The sequence below is a fragment of the Acipenser ruthenus genome, chromosome 21, assembly GCF_902713425.1.
Source record: "Acipenser ruthenus chromosome 21, fAciRut3.2 maternal haplotype, whole genome shotgun sequence".
In the NCBI taxonomy this organism is placed as follows: Eukaryota; Metazoa; Chordata; class Actinopteri; order Acipenseriformes; family Acipenseridae; genus Acipenser; species Acipenser ruthenus.
Genome location: NC_081209.1, coordinates 26,678,420 through 26,701,919, shown reverse-complemented (window position 1 = coordinate 26,701,919; position 23,500 = coordinate 26,678,420). Strand labels below are relative to the sequence as shown.

The 23,500-nt window shown below is 37.3% G+C and overlaps 1 protein-coding gene across 4 annotated transcripts in view; it reads right to left on the bottom strand.

Moving 5' to 3' along the window:
• Positions 1–257: 257 nt before the first annotated feature.
• LOC117428167 (aryl hydrocarbon receptor nuclear translocator 2) overlaps positions 258–23,500 on the bottom strand; it is a 42,109-nt gene continuing 18,866 nt past the window's right edge. For 2 of the 4 annotated variants that reach the window (XM_058995335.1, XM_058995337.1), the window contains 14 exons: positions 20,728–20,830; positions 19,685–19,750; positions 19,312–19,397; positions 14,516–14,592; positions 13,672–13,806; positions 13,518–13,592; positions 11,320–11,471; positions 6,833–6,908; positions 6,506–6,629; positions 5,855–5,957; positions 5,265–5,403; positions 4,998–5,163; positions 1,797–1,933; positions 258–1,580 (listed from right to left, as the gene is read on the bottom strand). In XM_058995335.1, coding sequence (XP_058851318.1) covers positions 1,482–1,580; positions 1,797–1,933; positions 4,998–5,163; positions 5,265–5,403; positions 5,855–5,957; positions 6,506–6,629; positions 6,833–6,908; positions 11,320–11,471; positions 13,518–13,592; positions 13,672–13,806; positions 14,516–14,592; positions 19,312–19,397; positions 19,685–19,750; positions 20,728–20,830 — 1,538 coding nt within the window. In that variant the 3' untranslated portion in view covers positions 258–1,481. The remainder of the gene's footprint in view (positions 1,581–1,796; positions 1,934–4,997; positions 5,164–5,264; positions 5,404–5,854; positions 5,958–6,505; positions 6,630–6,832; positions 6,909–11,319; positions 11,472–13,517; positions 13,593–13,671; positions 13,807–14,515; positions 14,593–19,311; positions 19,398–19,684; positions 19,751–20,727; positions 20,831–23,500) is intronic. The other 2 variants (XM_058995336.1, XM_058995338.1) reach the window with 1 other exon arrangement.

Genomic DNA, 23,500 nt, shown 5'->3' with positions numbered 1-23,500 from the left:
ACTGGGCCAGATGTATCTTCTTTACACCAAAATGCTATTTGATCAATTTTTTGTTTGAGTAAAAAAAAAAAAAAAAACCTTTCACTAAACAGAAGTATTTTGTTTTTTACAATTGTGCAAATTGTGTTTGATGTAAAAAAAACTTGAACCCCCCCCCCCCCCCACTCACCCACCCCCCCTTTAACATTTTGAGGGGAACATTTTTTAAATGACCCAGTCATGAATCAGAAACACTTTATAATTAGAAATGAAACGTGTTACATTATGTACTGTTTAACCATTTGAACTTGACACATTTAACACAATAAGTATTTATTGACATAAGCACATTTGTTTATAAAGTTACACAAAAATACTGAATCACGTTACACTTTTACAATTCTAGACTCACTTGAAATATCAAATAACTAAAGATTAATAGTTAAATATTTACTCACATAGCACACTATTATATATATTATAGCTGCATGAAATGTATAGCAGTATATTAATAATAAAGACGTTGCATTATTTACAAAAGAAAAGAAAATTCCTACTAAATTTACTGATCGGTGTAAAACAAAGTGATCTCTCTTTCACACATTGTTACCTGTTATGCACACTTTCAAAGTACATCACTTGAGCTAGAAGTTATTGTACAAGCCATTCTCAGCATTTTCAATAAAAGCATAACAAAAACAGGACTGCAGCAAGAATTCTGCAACAGCCTAAATTACATGGGAATAAATTTTCAAAATATTGTGACTTCTACAAGTTTCATTCACTTGTATTAACATTATACAATTCCTCATCAGTCTGATATGTATGCAAAACTATGCATTATTATTATTATTTTTATTATTATTATTATTATTATTATTATTATTATTATTATTATTATTTATTTAATTTATTTTTTTTCAGGAATATTAAGTGAATGGGGATTTCTACATTGGTTCATTTTATGCAACTCATTACGGTAATACCTTCACACCGATGATATGTTAATGTAACACTGGTTCGCATCAATGCACATGTGCATTTTCTAAACAAACCATAGCAATTAAAGTAAGACAGACTGGCCTATTTGCTCAGAATACAAGTAAAATGAACTCTCAGTGACTCAGTTTCACTGAAACAAAAGGAAACCACACTATCAGTACCACTTCCTCCTGTAATTAAGATTAACTCAGTTGGGGTCTCTAACTCTAGTTATTAAAGAAATGTACTTAGATTTTTTTTCTCTCTTTCTTGTAATATTCTGATTTTCATCCTCAAGAGTGATATATGCTGTATATCTAGGCGTTCTCAAAATAAGCATGGATTAAATGATGCAACAGCAAACTCCTCCTTTGTTTCTGTTGCAAAGTCCCACACCTGTTACAGAGTACAATTAATGCATTTAGACAGTCTCAGTGTGCTGTAGGCCTTGAAGGTACTTAATGCTCAGAATGAATCAAACCAAGTTGGGAAAGGTCAAAGTTAGATTTCGTTCTCTCCATTTACTCAGAAAAAGGTGGAAACATGCCCAGGTCAGCAAAATCTTCAATGTTGTAATTGCCCGTACCCTGTGTGGGATCCCCAGGCATAGGCAACATATCCTGCAAAATACAATGCAATGATTTCAGATTAAACAGGAGATCAACTGCTCACAATTACAGGAAGTGCCAAAAAGGGAACTGTCAACTCCACTCTTGCCAAAGCCCCAAAATTCCAACCTCTGTGTACGGTATTTTCAGTTTCTGTTTGACGTACAGAAGACAGGCTGCGGAATCACAATGGTTTCATGGGTTCTGGTACGTTGGCTGGGTCCTTACCTGGAAGACCTCAGTCTGGCTTGGCTGCTGGTGTGCGTGCTGCTCACTGCCCTGCTGGTTGTGGTGCTGGCTCTGCCACTGAGACCACACCTCAGACGGTCTGCCTTGAAACTGCCCTCCACTCTGTCCACCTTCAGCTGGGAAAAGATTAAAGGGTCATGAAGCCCAAATACACAGTGCAGCACAAGAACATCCACTGGCAGTGTGCAGAACATTTCCAGTCTTAACTTTTCCCTTTAGCCAGATCACATCAGCAGGGCAGGGTTTGTTAAATTTACTTCACTTTCATGAAATATTTATTAGTACATGTTTCAGCCTACGCAACAGAACATCATGCTCACAAATGAATGTGAATGATGGTGCCTTTACTTCAAAGAGGTGAAGTAAAACACCTACACACAAAATAACAAGTTTTTTATTCACAAGAAGAAAAAAAAACACAAATTAAGCTGAACAGCATACTGGTGGATATTCCATCTTATCAATGATTTACAACAGAAAACATTCCAGCTCCAGCAACCTTTAAATCATTCCTCTGCTTTGCAGAGGTGGGGAGTTGAATACACTTAATAGCACAATATTATTGGCATAATGATTTATTACTTGTGCAGAGGTGGATTTTAACATTGCAAAGTATGTTAAAGTAAATCATGGTTTGATTAAAAATTATTACGTCAAAACCTCCACAAATACAGCAATTCCAACTTTATATGAATGGCAGCCGGTATTTCCATAGAAATCATAACTCCAGTAGTTATTAATATTAACACATATCCTGTGTAAAGCACACACCCTGCGTATAATGCACATGGCTGGGCAGCCTTGGGCAACACCCTTTGTATAACATGCAACTCCTGTATAACATTGTAAAATACTGTCTCCTGGTGTCAGTGAGTTGCCCACCACCCTCCCACAAACATGTATAATGCACATTATAATAGTATAATGCACACTGCTTGTATAGCTTCCAAAACACCATGGTACACAATATAGAATACTGATACCTACTGCACACCATATATACAACAAGCAACCTGCATATGCATAACACACAGTTATCACAATATCTGTATAAGGATGAATATTATTATACAATTACAACATTACAGCAAGTGGTTTAAAGATGTACTCATTTTGCATTCATTTCATGATTTTCAAGGGGAGTTTGAATTGAGCCAGGTTTCAACCAGATGAAGGGCGGGAGTCGGTGTGGAGGTAATGTAGTGGCACAAAGATAACAGAAACCTGCACAGCTGCTGCCAGTCCTTTTATAGGTCAGTAATGCCAGACGGAATTAAACACATCACATGTAACAATAAGCACACGACACACTTGCTTTTTAATGGCTCTCTGTAAAGCAATTCAAAAGCAATAACTATGTCAAATTGTTTAAAACAGTGTGTTTTGAAAGCGTGAAGACGCTGACAGATGTTCTGGTTCCATACTCAATCACGCGAGACAAGTATTCTGGTTCATGTCAAATCAGACATTTTATATATATATTAAGCAATACTCCATAATTCAGTTGAACCCGATTCAAAACCACACTGATCTGTTACATTCTTTAAAAGAATTTGCTTTGAATGGGATGAGCTACGGTGTTTCAAAAACAGGTGACAACTCTTTCAACATTTGCCAGCTTAAGGCTAAGTACACAAGCCATTACTTGAAACCTTATTTAACATTATCATTTTTAGGTCAAATAAAACTTTTTTTTTGGGTTCACAACCAGATGAGCCTCATCCATCATATGTCTACTCCTACATCTGAACCGCAGATGTTTTCAATCCCACAAAGCTGACGGGTCATAAAACGCTTGTGATTTATCACTTTGTAAACTTCAAAACATACTTGTGCTAGCTGATGGTAAATGAAACAGCATCTTTCTGTGGAGCCCGTGTGAAAATGCAAAGGTGTCGGCTCACCGCACGCTTTGGAATCGTTCTCTACACTCACACTGCTGCTTCATGGGACCAACGCAGTTATAATGAAGGAATCATGTGCATTTACACTCTCAGCACGAAGTGACTCTACCGAAAGACTTGCCATACAATAATGAATGACATAGTTCAAAATATACATGTTAGTATGTCAGATACGCTCACTGCTCTGCGGTCTTCTTTCCTGTACCTCTAGAGGGGTTTGCAGTTCTGAGTGGAGTTATCTTTCCTGGGCTTGTAAACATGCCTTTAAAATATCTTCAAACAAGAGTCCAGATTTCAATGTGACATAAAAGTTAAACAGACAAACGGGGCCATCATGTCTTTCCTTTTGCAAGCTGTAATGTCAGAGCTTTTTTACTGGCACTGAACAACTGAAATAGTTCTGGGAATACCCTAGATTTCACATGCAGTTTCGGTACTTTTTCTCCACTTTATATGCTCTATAGACAATTATTAGCTACCTTACAGTAAGTTACACTGCTGTGAGAAAGCAGTTCCGATCCTTGCATCTATGCAATTTTACAGCATATTACACAGTTCACAGTGAAGTCAATACAGTTAGTATCAGTTTGCAGGGGATTTCACACTGTATGGTGTGCAACACAGGAATAAGAAAACCTGACCCCTGGTGGACAGTCAGTATAAAGCACGCCTGTGTCCACTTTTAAATGAATGAAGACACATGAACCCTTAGCTCACGAGTCACTGACTTCAGTCTCCCCTTGCTGTGCAGAAACAGCAGGGCCACAACATTATAACACAAAAGGAGCACTTCAGTGCAGATTATTACATACAGAGGTTGAATGCAACATTCAGCATTTCATTTTTTAATAGCTTTAATTTTGAGTGAGAGCCAGATTTTCTTTTTTTGTTTTTTGCCAGAATATATATATATATATATATATATATATATATAACTGTTAGTGCTGGGACAAATATTCAAACAAATATTTTTTGACATGTATTCGAATACAACAATCAGATGTTAGTATTCACTACAAAATGACAAAAATACCTTGCACTTATTTAGTGTCTCACCAGAATTTGCAGTTTCAAAAAATGGGAAATGAAAAAAAGAGCTCTGTGTGATATGTGAGATTAATATATATGAAAAAAAAAACACAGAATACGATTTGTTGAGACTTTTGTTTCAAGGGGGCCCTAAATCACAGCAGACTAGTAGTAATAAATATTTCGCAACAGGAGAACAGAAAACCGATCAGAAAGCACGGCTGACGGTGATGACTGCGTGACTTACCGAAAGCAGCGCTGCGATTAGCTAGGCTCGAGTAGGCATTCCCGCTTGGGGAGGAGGTGGTGGGGCTGGACAAGGGGCTGTAAGAAGAGGGGTCTGCTGGGTAGCTGTGACTCGATCCAATGCCAAACGGAGATGACTGAGCCTTCCCGGACTGTGACGGGATTTGCTGGAAAAAAATGAATTGTACAACTCGAATTCTACCAGGATAGATACAGATATATCATATATTTTGTTTATTTATTTATTTATTTATTTTTTTTTTTTTACCTGTCCAGAAAAAGGAGGGCGATTCCCAGTCCAGGGAACCTGAGCTGGGTTCAGCTGTCGAGAAATCTGTGCCAAGTTCTGTCCAGCTGAAGATGCTGATTGAATATCATTGACTCCTGGTACATGTATTACAGAGGAACTGAAAGATATTACAGTATCTATTAACAATCCTCCAGGACCTTTTTTTTTTTTTTTTTTAAGAGACCATTTTCTTGTTTACACTGTGTAGTATTTTAATTTCCAGCCTAGACTGCATAGTCACATGAACTGTACAGTTTCATTAATGTGTTTTTTCTGTATGAAATACACATAATAATTATGAAATAATTTATTTTTATTGCTTAAGAATATTGTAAAAAAATCACAGTATTGGGCCAATTTCACAATTTCCGCGCAGCCCATGAAATCACGACTTACACAGGGTCTTAGAAATGAAGCAAGAAAAATCCTCCCACATTCTGTGTTCAGTTAAAACTTGCCTAAAAACTATTTCCTATTTATTTTTACATCCTGATTAGGGTAGACTTGGCAAGGGTGTTAGATTCACACATGTGGAGAACAAACGATACTTCAAACTCAAACCCGCATACCTGAAACTCTTCCCCGAGTGACCTGGCTGGAATGGGCTGCCTTGAGAATAAAGCTGCTGGGTCCCTCCAGCTGCAGACGAAGCCATCATTTTTTTGTCAGCTGCTGAAATAAATTGCATTTTTAATGAAACACACACCCCCTCTGTGAAGGTGCTTTTAATAATAAAAAAAGACAGACTCATCTGTTAAACAAAATGGAAAACTTTTATTGGTTATTAACTTGATTATATATTTAGTCTATTCACTGGAGCGAGAAAAACAAAGTATACTGAATAGAAACTGCTTCAACCTGTTACATAACCTGTACCATTAGTAAATGTGTAAACTGCAAACTATTTCACCACAGAGATTGAAGGAATGAGAATAGAGATCTCCAAATGTTATCCCTGATAAGGCTCTCTGAATACTAACCAGACCCAAGAATTACTTGCCAGTTGACCTGCATACATTTGTTGCTTTTCGCTTCTACACTAACTTTGAAAATCTCAGCTACAGTAAACAGCAGCAATATCTGCCTCCCTCTGTTTCTTCTTAGTAGTCAGCTGACTGATTGCAAAACAGATCTGCATTTTGGCATTAGAAAACACAATGCACTCCCCACAGCTGTTTTGTAGCCAACCGAGTTATATAAAAATAGTAAGTTTAACTTACTAGTTGCAATCCCGGTGTACATATCAGCAAAGCGAGGGTCCCTTTCCTGGGTGAACATGCTCTCTGCCTTGTCGATTGGTTTGCCTGCTTCATGGACACCAGCAGTAACATTAGGAACAGGCACCTGTTGCAATTAGTAAGGAAGCATGAGATGCTTTTGATAGGAGCATATCAAAGGTGATTGGTGTGGTTTAACCTTGACTGCTTTACCACTACGCAGTGGAATCTGATGCCACCGACAGCCGCGGAGACAGATGATTTTTTAAGAGGCCGATGAGAGAGATCATTTAAAGCTAGTTTTTACAGTTGAAGCTGTCAAAGTATTACCTGAGACAGGTCATATGATGGGAGACCATCTCTTTGATGAACTTCAAGCTCTGCTTGCTGCTGTTGCTGAAGCTGCCTAAAAACAAAGGGCATGGCATAAGATTGATTTAGAAAAAAAATAATAATAAAAAAAATAAAAAAAAATGGTAATGGCAACAGTGTTAGTGAAAAAAAAATAAAAAAAAATGACAATGTCCTAATTTATAGTCCCGTCTTGGATAACAGATTGAATACGGAATATTGCAGCCACGTGACCAAATATATCTTTTTGCACTATCTTTAAAACATAATATCCAGGTTGTTTTGTTCTAAACCTTTGCTTTATGCAGGCAGCGTGCTAGCTTTAAGGAACACTAAAACATGCCCAGTTCATGCCAGGCTCCCACATTTTTGTACATTGCGTGTTTTAAGAGAGACACATTGTGCCTTTGGTAAGAAGCACACACTGACCCCAGACCAACACTGCCTTAGCCCCTGTTCCCACTATTCCCAGAGCAGTGTTTTGTAAGTCATTATGTATTTCTTCAGCAACAGAAGTACCTCTTACTGACTCTTGTGCTCACATTAAAGAAAGTTCATTTTCATCAGCCTCTCAAAGAGACACGATTCTTTAATTAACAGACATAAACACCCCACAGGGCTTCCGTACAGCAATATATCTGATGGAAACTGATTGTCTCAAAACACAAAAGGCAAGTGGCAACGATAGAAAAGTTCCTGTGAAAATGTTAGACTGTATTGGTAACAATAATAACCAGACCTCTGCTTAGCACGTTCCTGCCACATCCTATAAAAATAAGTCTGTCAAATGACCAAGGTAAGTAACTATAATCAATCCAACCTACCAGCTCACAAGGACCACTTCAAAGAAAACTGTCACATCAAATAAAACAATTTGAACAGCAGCAATTACTCCAAAGCCCCATTCATGTCAAACGCTCACTAAAAATCTCCCAAACATACACAGAACCTATTACGCAGCCAAACCCAATGACAGGAACAAGTGCAGACAGGGTCACCCAGAACTGCTAGGAACGATATGAATGAAAACGAATGTTACCCAAGGTTTCCAAGGCCAATTGGATTACAATTTGCACTCAAACAAGGAATTCAAATTTCAAACCAAATCCAAATCTTCCTACTGAATCAAGCAGTAGGATTCCTTAAAATGCACCGGCAGGTTTTCCAGATCCGGCACAATTATATAAACTCAGAATGGCTATTTTAATATACCCCCTACCCTGTCAGCCAAGTCAATTACACCATTCAGGTGTAGTTCCTTCAGTACCCCTTTCACTGCTCCCCTTAGTTTAGATGAACATTATAGAGCTGTACTTTTCTCCATGTTGAGAGTCTTCAATGCGTTATTGCCTGGAAAGAGATAATCACTTTCAGCTGAAGTCATCAATGATTAGAGAGGCTGTGAAAATGGAACTGAAGCACCATAAGGTAGCAAATGCAAAAAAAGTGTTCAAAACCATTAAAGCCAAACAATTCATCATTACAGCTTGAAATGAGCTCAAAACAACTGAAACCGTGCAACAGATGCAGAAGGTTTATGAGGTTTCATAGTTGGAACATTACTGATATTTGAAAAAGGACACAAGTTCACAGCAGATTACACCATTGATCAAATTTGTATTTTGCTTTTGTCATGTTCAACAAAAAATGTTTTTATAGTGCTTCACTGATCCAAGTAAGAGGTTTTGTGTATTTTTTTATAGTCAAATACTAGCAGTCATGCAGAACTTGCTGCATTTAGTCTGAACAACTGATTAAACCAAGGTTTATACTACTGTATCTACAGCACACAGCCCGAGTGAATGCTCAGTTAAGAGCATCACAGTTCTTGCTCCTCAAGAAGCAATGCTAATTAGTTTAGTTTTTGTTTTTAAAGAAAGTTTTTGAAGTCCTCTTCTTGTCTATTTTAGTAATTGGTAGCAATTTTTGAGTTTTTCATTATTACAGTGTCAGTGCTTGAAATGACAACACAGGTAAATAGGGTGTACAATGGAATCAATAAAGCCTTTGGAAAGGTCAAAGACAAAACTGTTTGAGTGCCGTTACAGAACACCACATCACCACACAGCTGTGCTTGGTATTCATTACAACAGCATGTTACTATCTGCTTTTAGGACTAGTGAAAATAACAGTACCATGTAACCATTGTTCGATACACAGGTGCATAATCAGCATCAGCATAATCTACAATCCTGTGCTCTATATCACTGCTGCGCATACTTTTTATATGCTGCCCCCCCTCCCCTTACTTAGCATACATTTTGTTGCAACTTTTTTTAAACTTGGCGAGTCAACAATTACCTAACAGATACATCTGAAAAACATTATCGTTCAGCAATTAAATCTGAAAAAAATAAAACCTGGGTTTTCACTAAATAAATAATTATTTTGCCAGCTAAATCTGAAGCTCAATGAGCCCCCCGCCCACTGAAGCATTTGATTTGGCGTTGTGTGCTGCAGAGTTGCTCTTACACTCTGAGAGCCAATGTCTCCGCTTCCTCTGCATACTACAATGCCAAAAAAATTTACAGTTTTCAAAACTTTGAAGAATATGTTTAACATTTATGTATTACACACTGGGGCAGCAGTGTGGAGTAGTGGTTAGGGCTCTGGACTCTTGACCGGAGGGTCGTGGGTTCAATCCCAGGTGGGGGACACTGCTGCTATACCCTTGAGCAAGGTACTTCACCTAGATTGCTCCCGTAAAAACCCAACTGTATAAATGGGTAATTGTATGTAAAAATACTGTGATATCTTGTAACAATTGTAAGCCGCCTTGGATAAGGGCGTCTGCTAAGAAATAAATAATAATAATAATAATAATAATAATAATAATAATATCAGAACTTTTTTTTGTTAAATCGAGGAAAAAATACACGATTAACATTAAATTCAGGAAAAAACACTGTTAAAAACAGCTTTCAATGCAGTTTCATTGACACTTGCCACTTCAAACATAATTTCCCCCGGTTCTACAAGCCCTAGAGTGGTTGTCAATGGCTCATTTGAAAGGTAATAATTAGCTGTTCATATTTTATAAAAATGTTATTCCAGAGTCCTACAATATTTCTAACTAGCATGCAGTAAAACTGTTCAACAAAAAACTACTTTGCTATAGCAAACACCACACTGTAAACCAAATGAAACCTCCAGAACCGATCTGGACTTTGCCTTCCCTGATTGTTGTGCTGGTACTGTTTACACTGGTGTTCCACATGAAACAGGGTGCAAGTACCCATTGGTTTCTGAATTTCTAACATTGTAGAACTACCCTTGGACCTGTACAGATTATCAAGTCTCCACAGTAATACCCCATTCAAATGCATTTATTGTTTTAGGTGTTCATGATTTATTTATCCATTTTGAAATGTTCCTCCATGAAGCAATCCATCAAATCCGGAAAGGATCAGACAGCAGCTCCTGTGTGCGTGGAACACAGTGAACTGGTCATATCAGGAGGGTGTACCCAAGGGCAAGTTGTTTTTTAAACAAACCCACTTCAGAATTCAAAAAAGCTTTGTCAGCATCAATACATCAGAAAAAAAATACAGGAAGGAAATATCTATAATGTTTTGAAGGACTTCATTTTCACTGAATGAACTTTTGGCTTGACTTATTTTCCAAACAGAATCATCATTAGGAAGTTACCTCCCTCGTAGAGAACTTTCAAGACTCCATGACTAAGAGCAACAAAACCTGCTACTGCCCCATGCTGTCTCTGAGCCAGTACTTGCTGCTGTGTTCCAACTGAGGAATGCTGACATTGCAAAAACACCTGTGTTGAAATGTTATGCTGAAAGTAAACAGGTCATTTCAAGCCCCACTGTTCTTACTATTGGTTTCCAGGCACCGAAAGGACCTAAGTAAACTGAATACAGGAGAATCGAAGTCTAAAAAAAACACGTAGTCCTGCCAAGTATATATATGTTAAATACATACAAATATTATTTAACATTTTTTAACACCTTTAGAAATAAACTGAGCTTCTGACCAGTTTTAAAAGCAATCACCACAGAACCTGACTGGTATTAATTATATTACAATTTAAACAATGCTATTCCCAGCTTACTTTATAACTATGACTGTTAACCATAGAAAATTAGTAAAAGCAAAAATAAGGGTTCCTTTTTTTAAATGTGAATATTTACTCTGCCAGTCTCAGCAGTAAGCTACATGTTTCTGTGCTGAGGGATGCACAACATTATCATATAGATACATATATATAACAACTGGTGAGCAATTTTTTCAATGGACTCATCCAGTTGACATTATACAAAATACTGCATGGGGTAGGTAGTGTGTGCTAAATGATAACTGAATGCCCGCCCTTGGGGTGGGATGCTTGGATAAACAGTTTATGTAGCATCCCACCCCTCGGTTGGGCATTACATTCTCATATCACACTCTACCCCTATATATTCACTGTCTGATGGATTTTGAAATGGAGAAACATGGGAAACACGTACTTGACATTGGTGTTGGTGCATATGATGTATTCGATCTCATCCGAGTACGGGTTCTGAAAGGTGAAGCTGCTCGTCCTGATCAGCATCCACTCACGATTCTTTGTGCGGAAACGATACATCACAGAGAGCACCTGGCCTTTCAGTTTAACAACCTAGAAAGAAATCATCAATACACAGGGACAGCTTCAACTTACTACTGGGGTACCTGTGCAAAGCATTCAACTGCAGTGGCCAGAGACTATATTATATATAGAGTGACTATGCATATACTCCTTGGTGACATGCAACTACACATTACTGTACCGCAACCAATGAGAAGGAATACTTTGAAGAGGGTTACCAATGTTAACATCTATAACTTGGAATAATCAACAGACAGAATGTCATCATGCAGCAAGAGATCCTTCTAATTGTTGTTGTCCCCCCACACCACTGAGTATCATTATTTGTGCAGGGTGTACATGTGAAAGATTTAATTGCGATTTAAAACTAGACTGTGGTACTTAAAGCTATTCTTTCAGTGGGGCCTCTGTTCATTTCTGACGTCTGCTCAAGTGGAGAGGGCAGCAGCAGTCTGCAACACCTTGTCAATTTTTTTTTGATGTGAACATTCTTGTCATAGCATTCACGCCACTGTTAATTAAGTACAAACATCTAGATTTTCTGCTACACTAAATCAGACAAAAGTATTACTTGTTAAAAAGAAGAAAAAAAAAATCAAGTGATTTATTTTTATTTAAAATAAAGATGACTGACTCTGGGTCATAGCCTAAAATGTGCATAGATGCTAAACTAACTATTTATTTTTCTTTAATACTGGTTTGCTAATCGAAGGCTTGACATCCTTGTGTCAACAGTGTTGACCACCACACCCAGTAGCTAAACAAAAAAAAAAAGAAAAGAAAAAATGAGGACACGTTTACAAAGAAGAGCTTCCTATTAGGTATCTATAGACTCTGCTCTGGAAGCAGAGATACAGCTTGGTTTGTTATTCTTGGCCCAAAATGGGAATCATTCCCATCCGGCTTTCACTTTCTATCAACTAAATGTATCTTTCAAAGGAAGCAAAGCCCTTCCACGATGGGCAATAGCAAGAAAACACAGGGCCAGTTACTTCAATGCTTCTCCCTTCCTTCAAGCCCCGACCTGATAACAGCTAAGGAGGTGAAAGATGTTCTAGAAAGATGGTCATCATCCCTGTTATGTAATGAGGATACAGATCACTTTATTTCAAGCTGCTTTTTTTTTTTAAATCAGTGGTTCTATTCAGTGCAATGAGCTTTAAAAAAAAAAAAAAAACACAGAGGAATTTTCATTTTTATTAAGAAGCATTGCAGTTCATGTTTGGAAATGGAAAGGGGTTTGCATAAATATGTATTAATATTAGTCAGGTCTTGCACAATGTTATTGCACGTAGCTGATGAATAAAACATGGTCAAGTTGCCAATTGTTTTATTTAAATCTTAAAAGTGGTTTGGCTACCACTGACAATATGCCTCCAAAAATACACAAGTTCAATCACATATTATGTTGTTGTTTGTCTGTTTGTGCCAGGGTACGAATTGGTTTACAAAATAATTTGATTGCACTTAAAGTCAAAATAAACAAATCAATTTATTGTCAGTGATATAAGCATGCCTCTCTGGAAATGAGGAATTCCAGGAAGTACTGGGCTTCGCGTGGCACGACCATGTGGTCCTTTTCACTGGGAATGGGATGAATATGTGGCCCCAGAGAGATAGAAAATTGAGAATTTATTTTTTTCATTTTGGAGTTAGGAAATTATAATATTTTCCTAATAGAACAGTTTAAATTATGTTCTTTGGAAATATTAATTTTTATTTAAAAAAAAATAAGACACTAAAATTGGCTGCGACTGTCACAGAATACAATGTGGCAGGGATATAACAGCTATTTTCAATAGGTAGAGAAAGCTGCCATTGCTGATTTTGAATTGCATTCACCAGAGTGGATTTCATAGTACTGATGGTTTTATTTTGCTTTGAATAAACTAATGTTCTATTAATCAATAACACTGGGTTTGCTTTGGCTTTAAACCGCACATTAATATACAGATAACAATAATTTCAAAATCCAATGAAGTTTATTTTACTTCTGGTTAATTATTGGGCAACTTTCCTGCAAATGTTATTGTTCAAATGAATGTATCTTCATGTAAAACAATGGTACATGTGTACCTGTTGAAAGCTCTCCCTTAGATGGCTCTGATCTTCAGGATGGCAGAACTCCAATATGTCCTTTCCCAGCAGATCCTTGAGAAAGCAATCACAATATATTAATAAGTCAAATAAACAACAAAACTAAATCCTTAACTGGGTTTAACAAGCTAACCTGTGGTTGGTAGCCAATAACGTTGATGCAGCGCGGATCCACAAAAGTGATAATTCCATCCGAGCTGTGTCGAGAAAGGAACTCTGTAGGAACCGTCAACCCATTCATATCCATGGACACCGGGGAGCTGGTTACCTTCAAGCAAGACAACACACAGAAATATTAGGGCGAGATCACGAGTTCAAGAGAGAGTCTGGGCTACAGAAAGAGTGAGAATCGCAGAGGAACACTGGTGCGGGCTAGAGAACGAGTGACAAACGCTGAGGAACACTGGTGCGGGCTAGAGAAAGAGTGACAAACGCTGAGGAACACTGGTGCGGGCTAGAGAAAGAGTGAGAAACGCTGAGGAACACTGGTGCGGGCTAGAGAAAGAGTGAGAATCGCAGAGGAACACTGGTGCGGGCTAAAGAAAGAGTGAGAAACGCTGAGGAACACTGGTGCGGGCTAGAGAAAGAGTGAGAAACGCTGAGGAACACTGGTGCGGGCTAGAAAAAGAGTGAGAAACACTGAGGAACACTGGTGCGGGCTAGAGAAAGAGTGAGAATCGCAGAGGAACACTGGTGCGGGCTAGAGAAAGAGTGAGAAACACTGAAGAACACTGGTGCGGGCTAGAGAAAGAGTGAGGAACGCTGAGGAACAATGCACAACAAGTACATTCTCTTCTGACCATCAAGAGGGAACTACCCCCGTTTTTTTTTAATTTTTTTTTTATTAAATCTAATAATTAATACAAATAATGAATACAACCAGACCCTCCCCTGCTCTCATTTAATTAGCAAGCAGAATGTATTTCTACAGTACTGCCCCAATCGGTTCATCCCATGGGGAGCGAGCAGATGCATACCTGAAGTCTTCCAATTGCAACAAGGCAATATTTGCTGGTCTGTCCTGCTTCTGTATCTTCATCAGGAATGGTCATGCCTGAAAACAAGACGCAATGATCCAGAAGATCAGCATACTGCAGATTTACCAGCATAGACAATCTACTGAACTTCAATTACTAAGGTTATAAGCGGCAGGTAAAAAAGTTGGGGCACAATATTTACCCTTCAAAATATTAATGCTAATGAACAATTATGAAACACACAATTCATCACTAGAATATAAATATCAACGCAATTATAATGCAACAATAAAACATTTCCTATTTTTGTACTGGAATCTATTAAACAAAACGACCTGCCTAAATACAGCACAGACTGACAGACGCTACAGAATCAGCCTCACTAATTTAGCTTTTTTTTTTTCTTTAAAAAAAGGGAGACTGACAAGGTCCACTGACCTTTTCTATATTAAAACATTTTAAACACAAATTAACACGTCTCCGCTCTGGCTGCAGGGGAGACTTGTCTTTACAATTACAATAACATTTTTATTAGCACCCAGAGGTGACAATACCTCTTCCTGTCTAAAAAATAAAAAACAAAGATGATGAATCACTTCTTTGAAGATGCAGCGCATGTTTTACACAAGTCATAAAGGCTGATCTAACAACAAAGGTCTGAAAACCAGTGTAAAATGTGATCAGTCATGTAAACAGGGAAATAAAACCTTCCAAGCTGTCTGTGTGTTTCTGTTTACAGGAGAAGACTTTATTACCTTACAAGCTTACTGTAGAAATTTCCTGAGCTGCCCAAACCACCCTTATTTATCTGATTTATATCGAGATCTACTTTAAATTATCTCTCTCACAAAAAAGTTTTACCAAGATTACAGACTGTGTAATTTTCAATGTGTGTATAATGTACAATATGTATAACATATTACTTATGTGTTAATAGAACTGCTGTAAATGTCCCCGAAACATAAATAGAATGTGTTTTATTGAATAAACTCCCTGGTGTTCCACACATTGTTACAGACAGAAACTCACATGCATGGTTATATGTTAGATTTGTATAGCTATATATTCACAATTTAAATAGGGGATGTATTTAGGTAAACTGACCCTAATATACACAACCGTGGGTTCACTGTTCAGTATTTAAGAATATGAGCTCTCTTTTACCGTTAAATCTCAAATCACGCTATGCACAGTGGTTGCACATCATTTAGGTTTGGGTAACATTTGAAATGACATTACATTTTGCCCAGTTACCTGATGGGTAAATGAATGTATGCATTGCAGAGATGGAAATTCAAAAACAGCAAGAAATTCAAAAAAGACAAAGACATTCTGCGTGTGGTTTCTCTTGCTGCCCTGCAGCCAGTGGGTCAGGCGGCAAAGAAGTGTTGTGTTTTTTTTTTATTTTTTTTTATTGTAAATTCACAGCTGAAATAAGTGGACAGTTCTGATGAAAGACAAGTCAGTAGTTCAAGTTGTGATAACTACGGGTACCACCCTGAACAGGAAGGAAGGGAGCATCTTCTTGTTTCTCCAAACTATTAGATACACTGTATTATATTATTACACGCCAGCACTGCCTGATCTATAGAAACATTACCATAGCAGAAACAGCAGGAGCATGTTGTATGCATATACTGTTAGGGCATGTCACCACATACCTGTGTCTCGGGTCCTGTTCCAATGGAAAAAGGTGTGCACTATTCAGAAGCAATTTTCAGAATGCATCCGAATGATGCTCAACAACTCATATTATTCACAAGTACACCCGGAAATGAAATGCTGGTGTTCATCGGTGGTTATAAACATCGGGAAGTTAAACAGCAGTAAATACACCCGGCATTTAAGCAAAGAACAAAAAAGGGTCATTCAAAGTCGGGCCTACTTTACAGGAATTCAAAATTATTTTGTTTTAACTAATCCTGTTTTTTTTATGATTGATTGCTCAGATATTGTTTGTGATCCTATAGACAAAACTGACCTGTCTAGGCTTGCTGTGCTAGGCTTGCTCTCAGCTCCAATTTCTGCATTTTTTTGTTTGTTTATACAAGCACCTGATTGTGAAGTGTCTTGACAACAGCCTTATCCTAAAGAATGTGTTTTGCAATTATTCCTAAGAAGAAGAAGAATGTATTGTATTCAGCATACATAATAGCCAACATGGCTTCTAAATTAAGCTCAGTGTGCCACAGCAGGACTGCCGCAAAACAGCTGGTAAATGCTGAAATCGTATTATTTTCTTTGTACTGGTACTTTTTTTTAAAAATTAAAACAGAAATGTTAGCACATCATTTGCCCCTGGGCAGTGTCTAATTGCTTGTAATGAGCCCACTATTTCAGCTGTAACAGCTCCATTACCTTGTGATATATTTCTTGAGTTTATTACTTTCTGGGGGAAAAAAAATAAATAAAAAAGACAGCACAGGCTCTGTGATAATGTGCAGAATCAACTTTCTATGTTATAAAGTTAATTTATTTTATTACAAGTCTATTTAAGCCTTAATACCCAACACAGCTGGCATTACCTGCAAGAAAATGACATACTATTTCAGGGAAGGCACAGAGTGTAATGGTTTTATCTACGTGTACAGTTATACATACCTGAGCTTCTTACCCAAACACCATGGCTAATTAAGCACTTAGGGCTATAAAATTCACCTTGATGTATTGGTTATTGCAGCCAAGAACAATAATTGCAGAGCAAGCCTAGACACACCAGTTTTGTCTATAGGATCATCAACAATATCTGAGCAATCAATCATAAAAAAACAGGGTTAAAACAAAATAATTTTGAATTCCTGTAAAAGTAGGCCTAACCTTGAATGACCCTTTTTGTTCTTTGCTTGTTAAATTCTGTCCATTTACAGTTTTCCTAGTTAAAGTCAATGTTTCTATCATTTCACACTAAAATATGAAATACACCATCTCATTTCATAGAATCTAGAGTTAAAAATGCTTGTCAAAACATTTCAACTATAACCTTTGAATATTATTAATAATTGTATTATGTAGCTTTAGTATTGTATTATTTTGTACCTGTTCCAAGACCATATAAGATTGTCATAAGAAAAAGGACTGCACAGCCACCACTCACAAGGAAAATACTGCCTATGTAATTAATCAACAAGAGTCACAGGAGCTATTAAGATTATTTCAACACAATTCCATTCTTTGGTGATTTACAATAAAAACCATTATGTTCACATTTCATGTGAAGGATTCCCAGTAAGTTTCATATGAGTTAACTTAATAAACAACACAGGATTAAAAAAAAAAAAAAAAAAACACACACAACATTGTACATAAAAAAGACCATTTATTTTCAAACCTAAAAAGTAAAAGCAAAAAGCCCTTCATCTTGTGATTCATTTTAACACTCATTCATAAATGAGACCACTATCTTTGTGGGAAGAAAATGGTCCTTTTCCTAGTCCTCAACATTAAGATACACCAATAAAGCATTCAATTTGCCTGCATGCCATCTGTTCCACAATTTTGTTAGTACAGCACTTGAAGAAAGTGACTTTTATCAACATCTAAACAATACCCTATCAGCCCCCCGTCAATGAAACAGACTTCCTTATAGTGGATAACACCAAGCTAGCTGGAACAACTGCTTCCCTGTTCACACGTTCACCACTTACTGTCCAACATGTTTACAGAACATCAAGCTCTAAAAACGAAATCATGAAACAGGAATTCACAGAAGGAACAGATCAGAACGATTGCATGCAAACAGTCTCTTCACCACAGCGAAAACATTAAGCAAGAGGTCTACACATTGCACAAACATTCAAAATCCTTTGTATTTGGAAAACACAATTAAGAAAAGCATGCTAATTTGCAGTGCATTCCTATAAAAAGCACCAAACGTACAAAAGACCTCCGACAAAACTACTTGTAGATGAGGACCACACTTACAATCCAAAAATAGGAGGCTTTTAGTTGTCAGGCTGACAAGAAAGACAAGTCATATAAATATACACATACACAGGTCAGGTCTGGATCATACAGCTATCATCTTGCCAAACTGTAAACTTATGAATTACCTGCTCAACTAAAACGGATCCCTGCTGACATACATGTACTGTTTCTGATGCATCTACAAGTCTATTTTAAGAATACAAGATAACCAGCAAGGGGCATTATAGCCTCTGCTCCCAGGGTAAACCTTCTGAATTAATGCACTGTGAATGTGCATTCTGCGGCTCCTGTCACGTCAAATACCTGTATGGTTAACCTTGCAATTCTGCCGCTGTTCGGTGTTCTGTGCCTACCTTGTATCACTATATTAAAAAAAGAAACTGTTAACTGTTCATTTTCATTAATACTTAAATAAAATGACACAGTCAAAATCCCTTTCTTTTTATTTGTATGTCTGAAGACCTTATGATTGGGTGTTCAAAGTTATGGATAGTGGATTATTATCCCTAACATTTCATAAATTGACTTTATTGCAAAGAATGAATTAAGAGTCCATTAAATTGGAAACAAGTTACAGCATGCAATAATTTAACTTTAAAAAGGGAAAAAAAGAAGAGATGCCTCTAGCTATGATAGTCTTCTATGCCCTGGCCATTTCATATCTGCTTGAGCCAATATTCCATCGCCATCCCAAACCCTCAATGAACAGTCGGCTAGAATGTTTCTCTTTGGAAGTTGCACCAAATGAAATCTCTGATCTTGAAAGCCAGCGTACTCAAAATAAAATCAAAACATGCTTTTGTCCAACAGCATGTTTTTTAAGGTCCTCAAAACGGGCTACAAAATAGTGAATATGAAACCATTGTAACTACCTGCTGGTGGCCATGCTTTGATGTATCCTGTACAATGGACAACTGAATACTGTGGTTCTCCCTCTTTTGAAGGTCCTAAGCCATTTCTGTAAAGAGCACATGGATAAAAAAAATGATTCACCTTGTTTCATGACATAATGCATTTCACAAGAAATCACAATGGAATCATCCTTATGCTAATTCTATTTATTTATTTTACTTTCAGTGTAAGACACTGCAATAAAAAGACAGTCCTTTCGTAAAGTTTCTTCGTGCTGAGAGAGTATTTTAAATTAGTATTAAGGTTCACATTACAATAACATGCAAATCAGTTTGCCAGATGTGCAAAATAGAGGAACTACTGTAGGGAGGAATGAATTACAATAAATCGTACCTGTATCTCTTCCTCATATTGGACAGTCGATTCAAGGAGATGTGATCTAAAGGCGCACTGCCGCACCTAAACAAAACCAGTTATGATTGTTTATTGCTGATATAACATTCAGAAGCAGTAGCATTGCTATCACTCAAACTTTATCGCATTGGCCGGAGGGACCCTGAAGGTACATCAGCCACACGTATCCCTTGCCAACAGGTATCTATTAATTTAACAGTCTCTCCCAGTATATACAGTATTTTTTTTTTAACATTTCTTTTTTTTCAGTTATTTTGTTCCAAATTGCTACTGTCCTATAAATAGAAAACACCAGGAGGTGTACAAGTTGCTTCAGCACCAGTCATGATTAGCTTTACCAAACATGTCTGCCAAACAGATGGTTAAAAGAAATCTGGACTACAGTAAATAGCATTCTAATTTGATTACAGATCTACTAGTGTTTTCTGAAAGTAATGTCTTTAAATCACGAATCGCATGTCAAACTTTAAACCCATCTTTGAAAAATAAAACCAAGTGCAATGATCTCAGCAGATAAATCTCAATAAACAAAGACAAAAGAAAATGCTGTTCAAACAGTAACATCATTTCAGGGTGGATTTCAGCCAACTACAGTTACATGGTTTTTTTTATGCTTTCTCCCTCTCTCTATTTCCCCCCCAAAAGTGTTGAAAGGAAACAATGGGCAGCCATGCTTCTTTCCCTTATTTATGAAGACATCTGTCATAACAAAGTAAAGCTATTGGGCGAGGTGGATCAAAAAGACAACGAGCAGCATTCCAGCAATGAAAGCTGAACCTCACGCGATTAATGTTTGCACATGCAATCAGCGACTCATACTCAGGTAAATACAGTGGAGCAGTGGGTGGCGATAGACGCTGCTAACAAGCCAGTCTGTTAAAAATCGAAAATGAAAAGCAAGCAAACAACGTGTCAAGTGGGAGGCTGCAGCAGCACAGAAGATACTGTGTAACGTCCCATCGAGGAGGCTGAAGGTGAATCCTGAGAGATGGGTCCCCAGAACATACATGACATGCCTTTACCTCAATCTACAGATAAAGGAACGCCTTGACCCCATGCACATTCTCATAGAGGACTGCTGGCCTTCTTTCTTGACTGTACCCGTCTTCAGGTCCAGAATGCGTCCTGATGAGAAATGAAAGAGGACAATATATAAAAATCATATATTCGGATAAGTCAATCGTATTCGCTACAAATACCTTGCACTTATTTACCGTCTCACCAGAATTTGCGCAACAGTTTAAAAAAATGGCAAATGAAAAAGAGCTCTGTGTGATTATATATATATATATATATATTATATATATATATATATATATATATATATATATATATATATATATATATATATATATATATATATATATATATTTGTATATATATATATATATATATATATATATATATATATATATATATATATATATATATATATATATAAAACACAGAATTAACACAGCAGCTCTTGAGCCTCTATTTAAAAGTTTTAGAGAGCAAACAGATTATGTGCGCACACGCATAGTGATCTCTATGGAAGGTCACCTGGGACAAAAATGCATTGTGCTGCTTTAAAGCGAGCCAGAAAAAAGCAATCACGTCATTCTGAAATGCCTCGCTTAAACAATACCCAACTTCCTGAAAATGTTGAGTAGTGATTTTTATATAGACTGTATATCTTCTATATATTTTGTTGTGACTTTGTTATGTGGAATGTAATAAATGAGAACCAAAACGATGAGTTTTTTTTCCCCCTTCACTTTACAACGCCATTTTCAATTTTGTTTTATTTGGAGTGTTTAAAGTTACATTTCAGTTTTTGTTTGCTTGTTCACTACAAAAAGGCACAAGTAAACCGCATGTTATCACTTTATGAAAACATGTCAATGGCCACTGTTTACTGTGAAGAAACCGCATTGGCAAGAAATGAAAAAATAAAACTAAAAAAATACATTGTCAACTTTATGTACTATTTATTTCGGGAATAAACAAAAAAACTTTTAACTTGAACTGCTATTTGGCATTGTTTGTTTTGTAGTTAATTCACTGGGGTAAAGTAAGTTCTACACAATGTATTCTTTACTCCTGGGATATTTTTCTATTTTAACGTGTTACATATTGTAAGGTCTTGCTGTAAATAAAGGCACACACATAGGGGCCATGGCCACGCCCCCTGTCTCTGATGCTATGCTGTTTCTCCCTGCGTTCAGAGCAATATACAGACGTGCTATTTTATCATGTATACTTGCATGTCTTTGGTATGTCATAGAATAAAGCAAAGAAGCTGTGAAAAGAGATGAATTATTGCTTATTCTACAAAGATATTCTAAAATGGCCTGGACACATTTGTTGGTACCCCTTAGAAAAGATAATAAATAATTGGATTATAGTGATATTTCAAACTAATTAGTTTCTTTAATTAGTATCACACATTTCTCCAATCTTGTAATCAGTCATTCAGCCTATTTAAATGGAGAAAAGTAGTCACTGTGCTGTTTGGTATCATTGTGTGCACCACACTGAACATGGACCAGAGAAAGCAAAGGAGAGAGTTGTCTGAGGAGATCAGAAAGAAAATAATAGACAAGCATGGTAAAGGTAAAGGCTACAAGACCATCTCCAAGCAGCTTGATGTTCCTGTGACAACAGTTGCAAATATTATTAAGATGTTTAAGGTCCATGGAACTGTAGCCAACCTCCCTGGGCACAGCCGCAAGAGGAAAATCGACCCCAGATTGCACAGAAGGATAGTGCGAATGGTAGAAAAAGAACCAAGGATAACTGCCAAAGAGATACCAGCTGAACTCCAAGGTGAAGGTACGTCAGTTTCTGATCGCACCATCCGTCGCTTTTTGAGCGAAAGTGGGCTCCATGGAAGAAGACCCAGGAGGACTCCACTTTTGACAGAAAAACATAAAAAAGCCAGACTGGAATTTGCTAAAATGCATATTGACAAGCCACAATCCTTCTGGGAGAATGTCCTTTGGACAGATGAGTCAAAACTGGAGCTTTTTGGCAAGTCACATCAGCTCTATGTTCACAGATGAAAAAATTAAGCTTTCAAAGAAAAGAACACCATACCTACAGTGAAACATGGAGGAGGCTCAGTTATGTTTTGGGGCTGTTTTGCGGCGCCTGGCACAGGGTGCCTTGAATCTGTGCAGGGCACAATGAAATCTCAAGACTATCAAGGCATTCTGGAGCGAAACGTACTGCCCAGTGTCAGAAAGCTCTGTCTCAGTCGCAAGTCATGGGTCCTCCAACAGGATAATGACCCAAAACACACAACTAAAAGCACCCAAGAATGGATAAGAACAAAACATTGGACTATTCTGAAGTGGCCTTCTATGAGTCCTGATCTGAATCCTATCAAACATCTATGGAAAGAGCTGAAACTTGCAGTCTGGAGAAGGCACCCATCAAACCTGAGACAGCTGGAGCAGTTTGCTCAGGAAGAGTGGGCCAAACTACCTGTTAACAGGTGCAGAAGTCTCATTGAGAGCTACAGAAAACGTTTGATTGCAGTGATCGCCTCTAAAGGTTGTGCAACAAAATATTAGGTTAGCGGTCCCATCATTTTTGTCCATGCCATTTTCATTTGTTTTATTATTTACAATATTATGTTGAATAAAAAATCCAAAGCAAAGTCTGATTTCTATTAAATATGGAATAAACAATGGTGGATGCCAATTACTTTTGTCAGTTTCAAGTTATTTCAGAGAAAATTGTGCATCTTCGTTTTTTGTGGAGGGGTAACAACAAATTTGAGCACGTCTGTAATGGCTTTTATTACTTTTT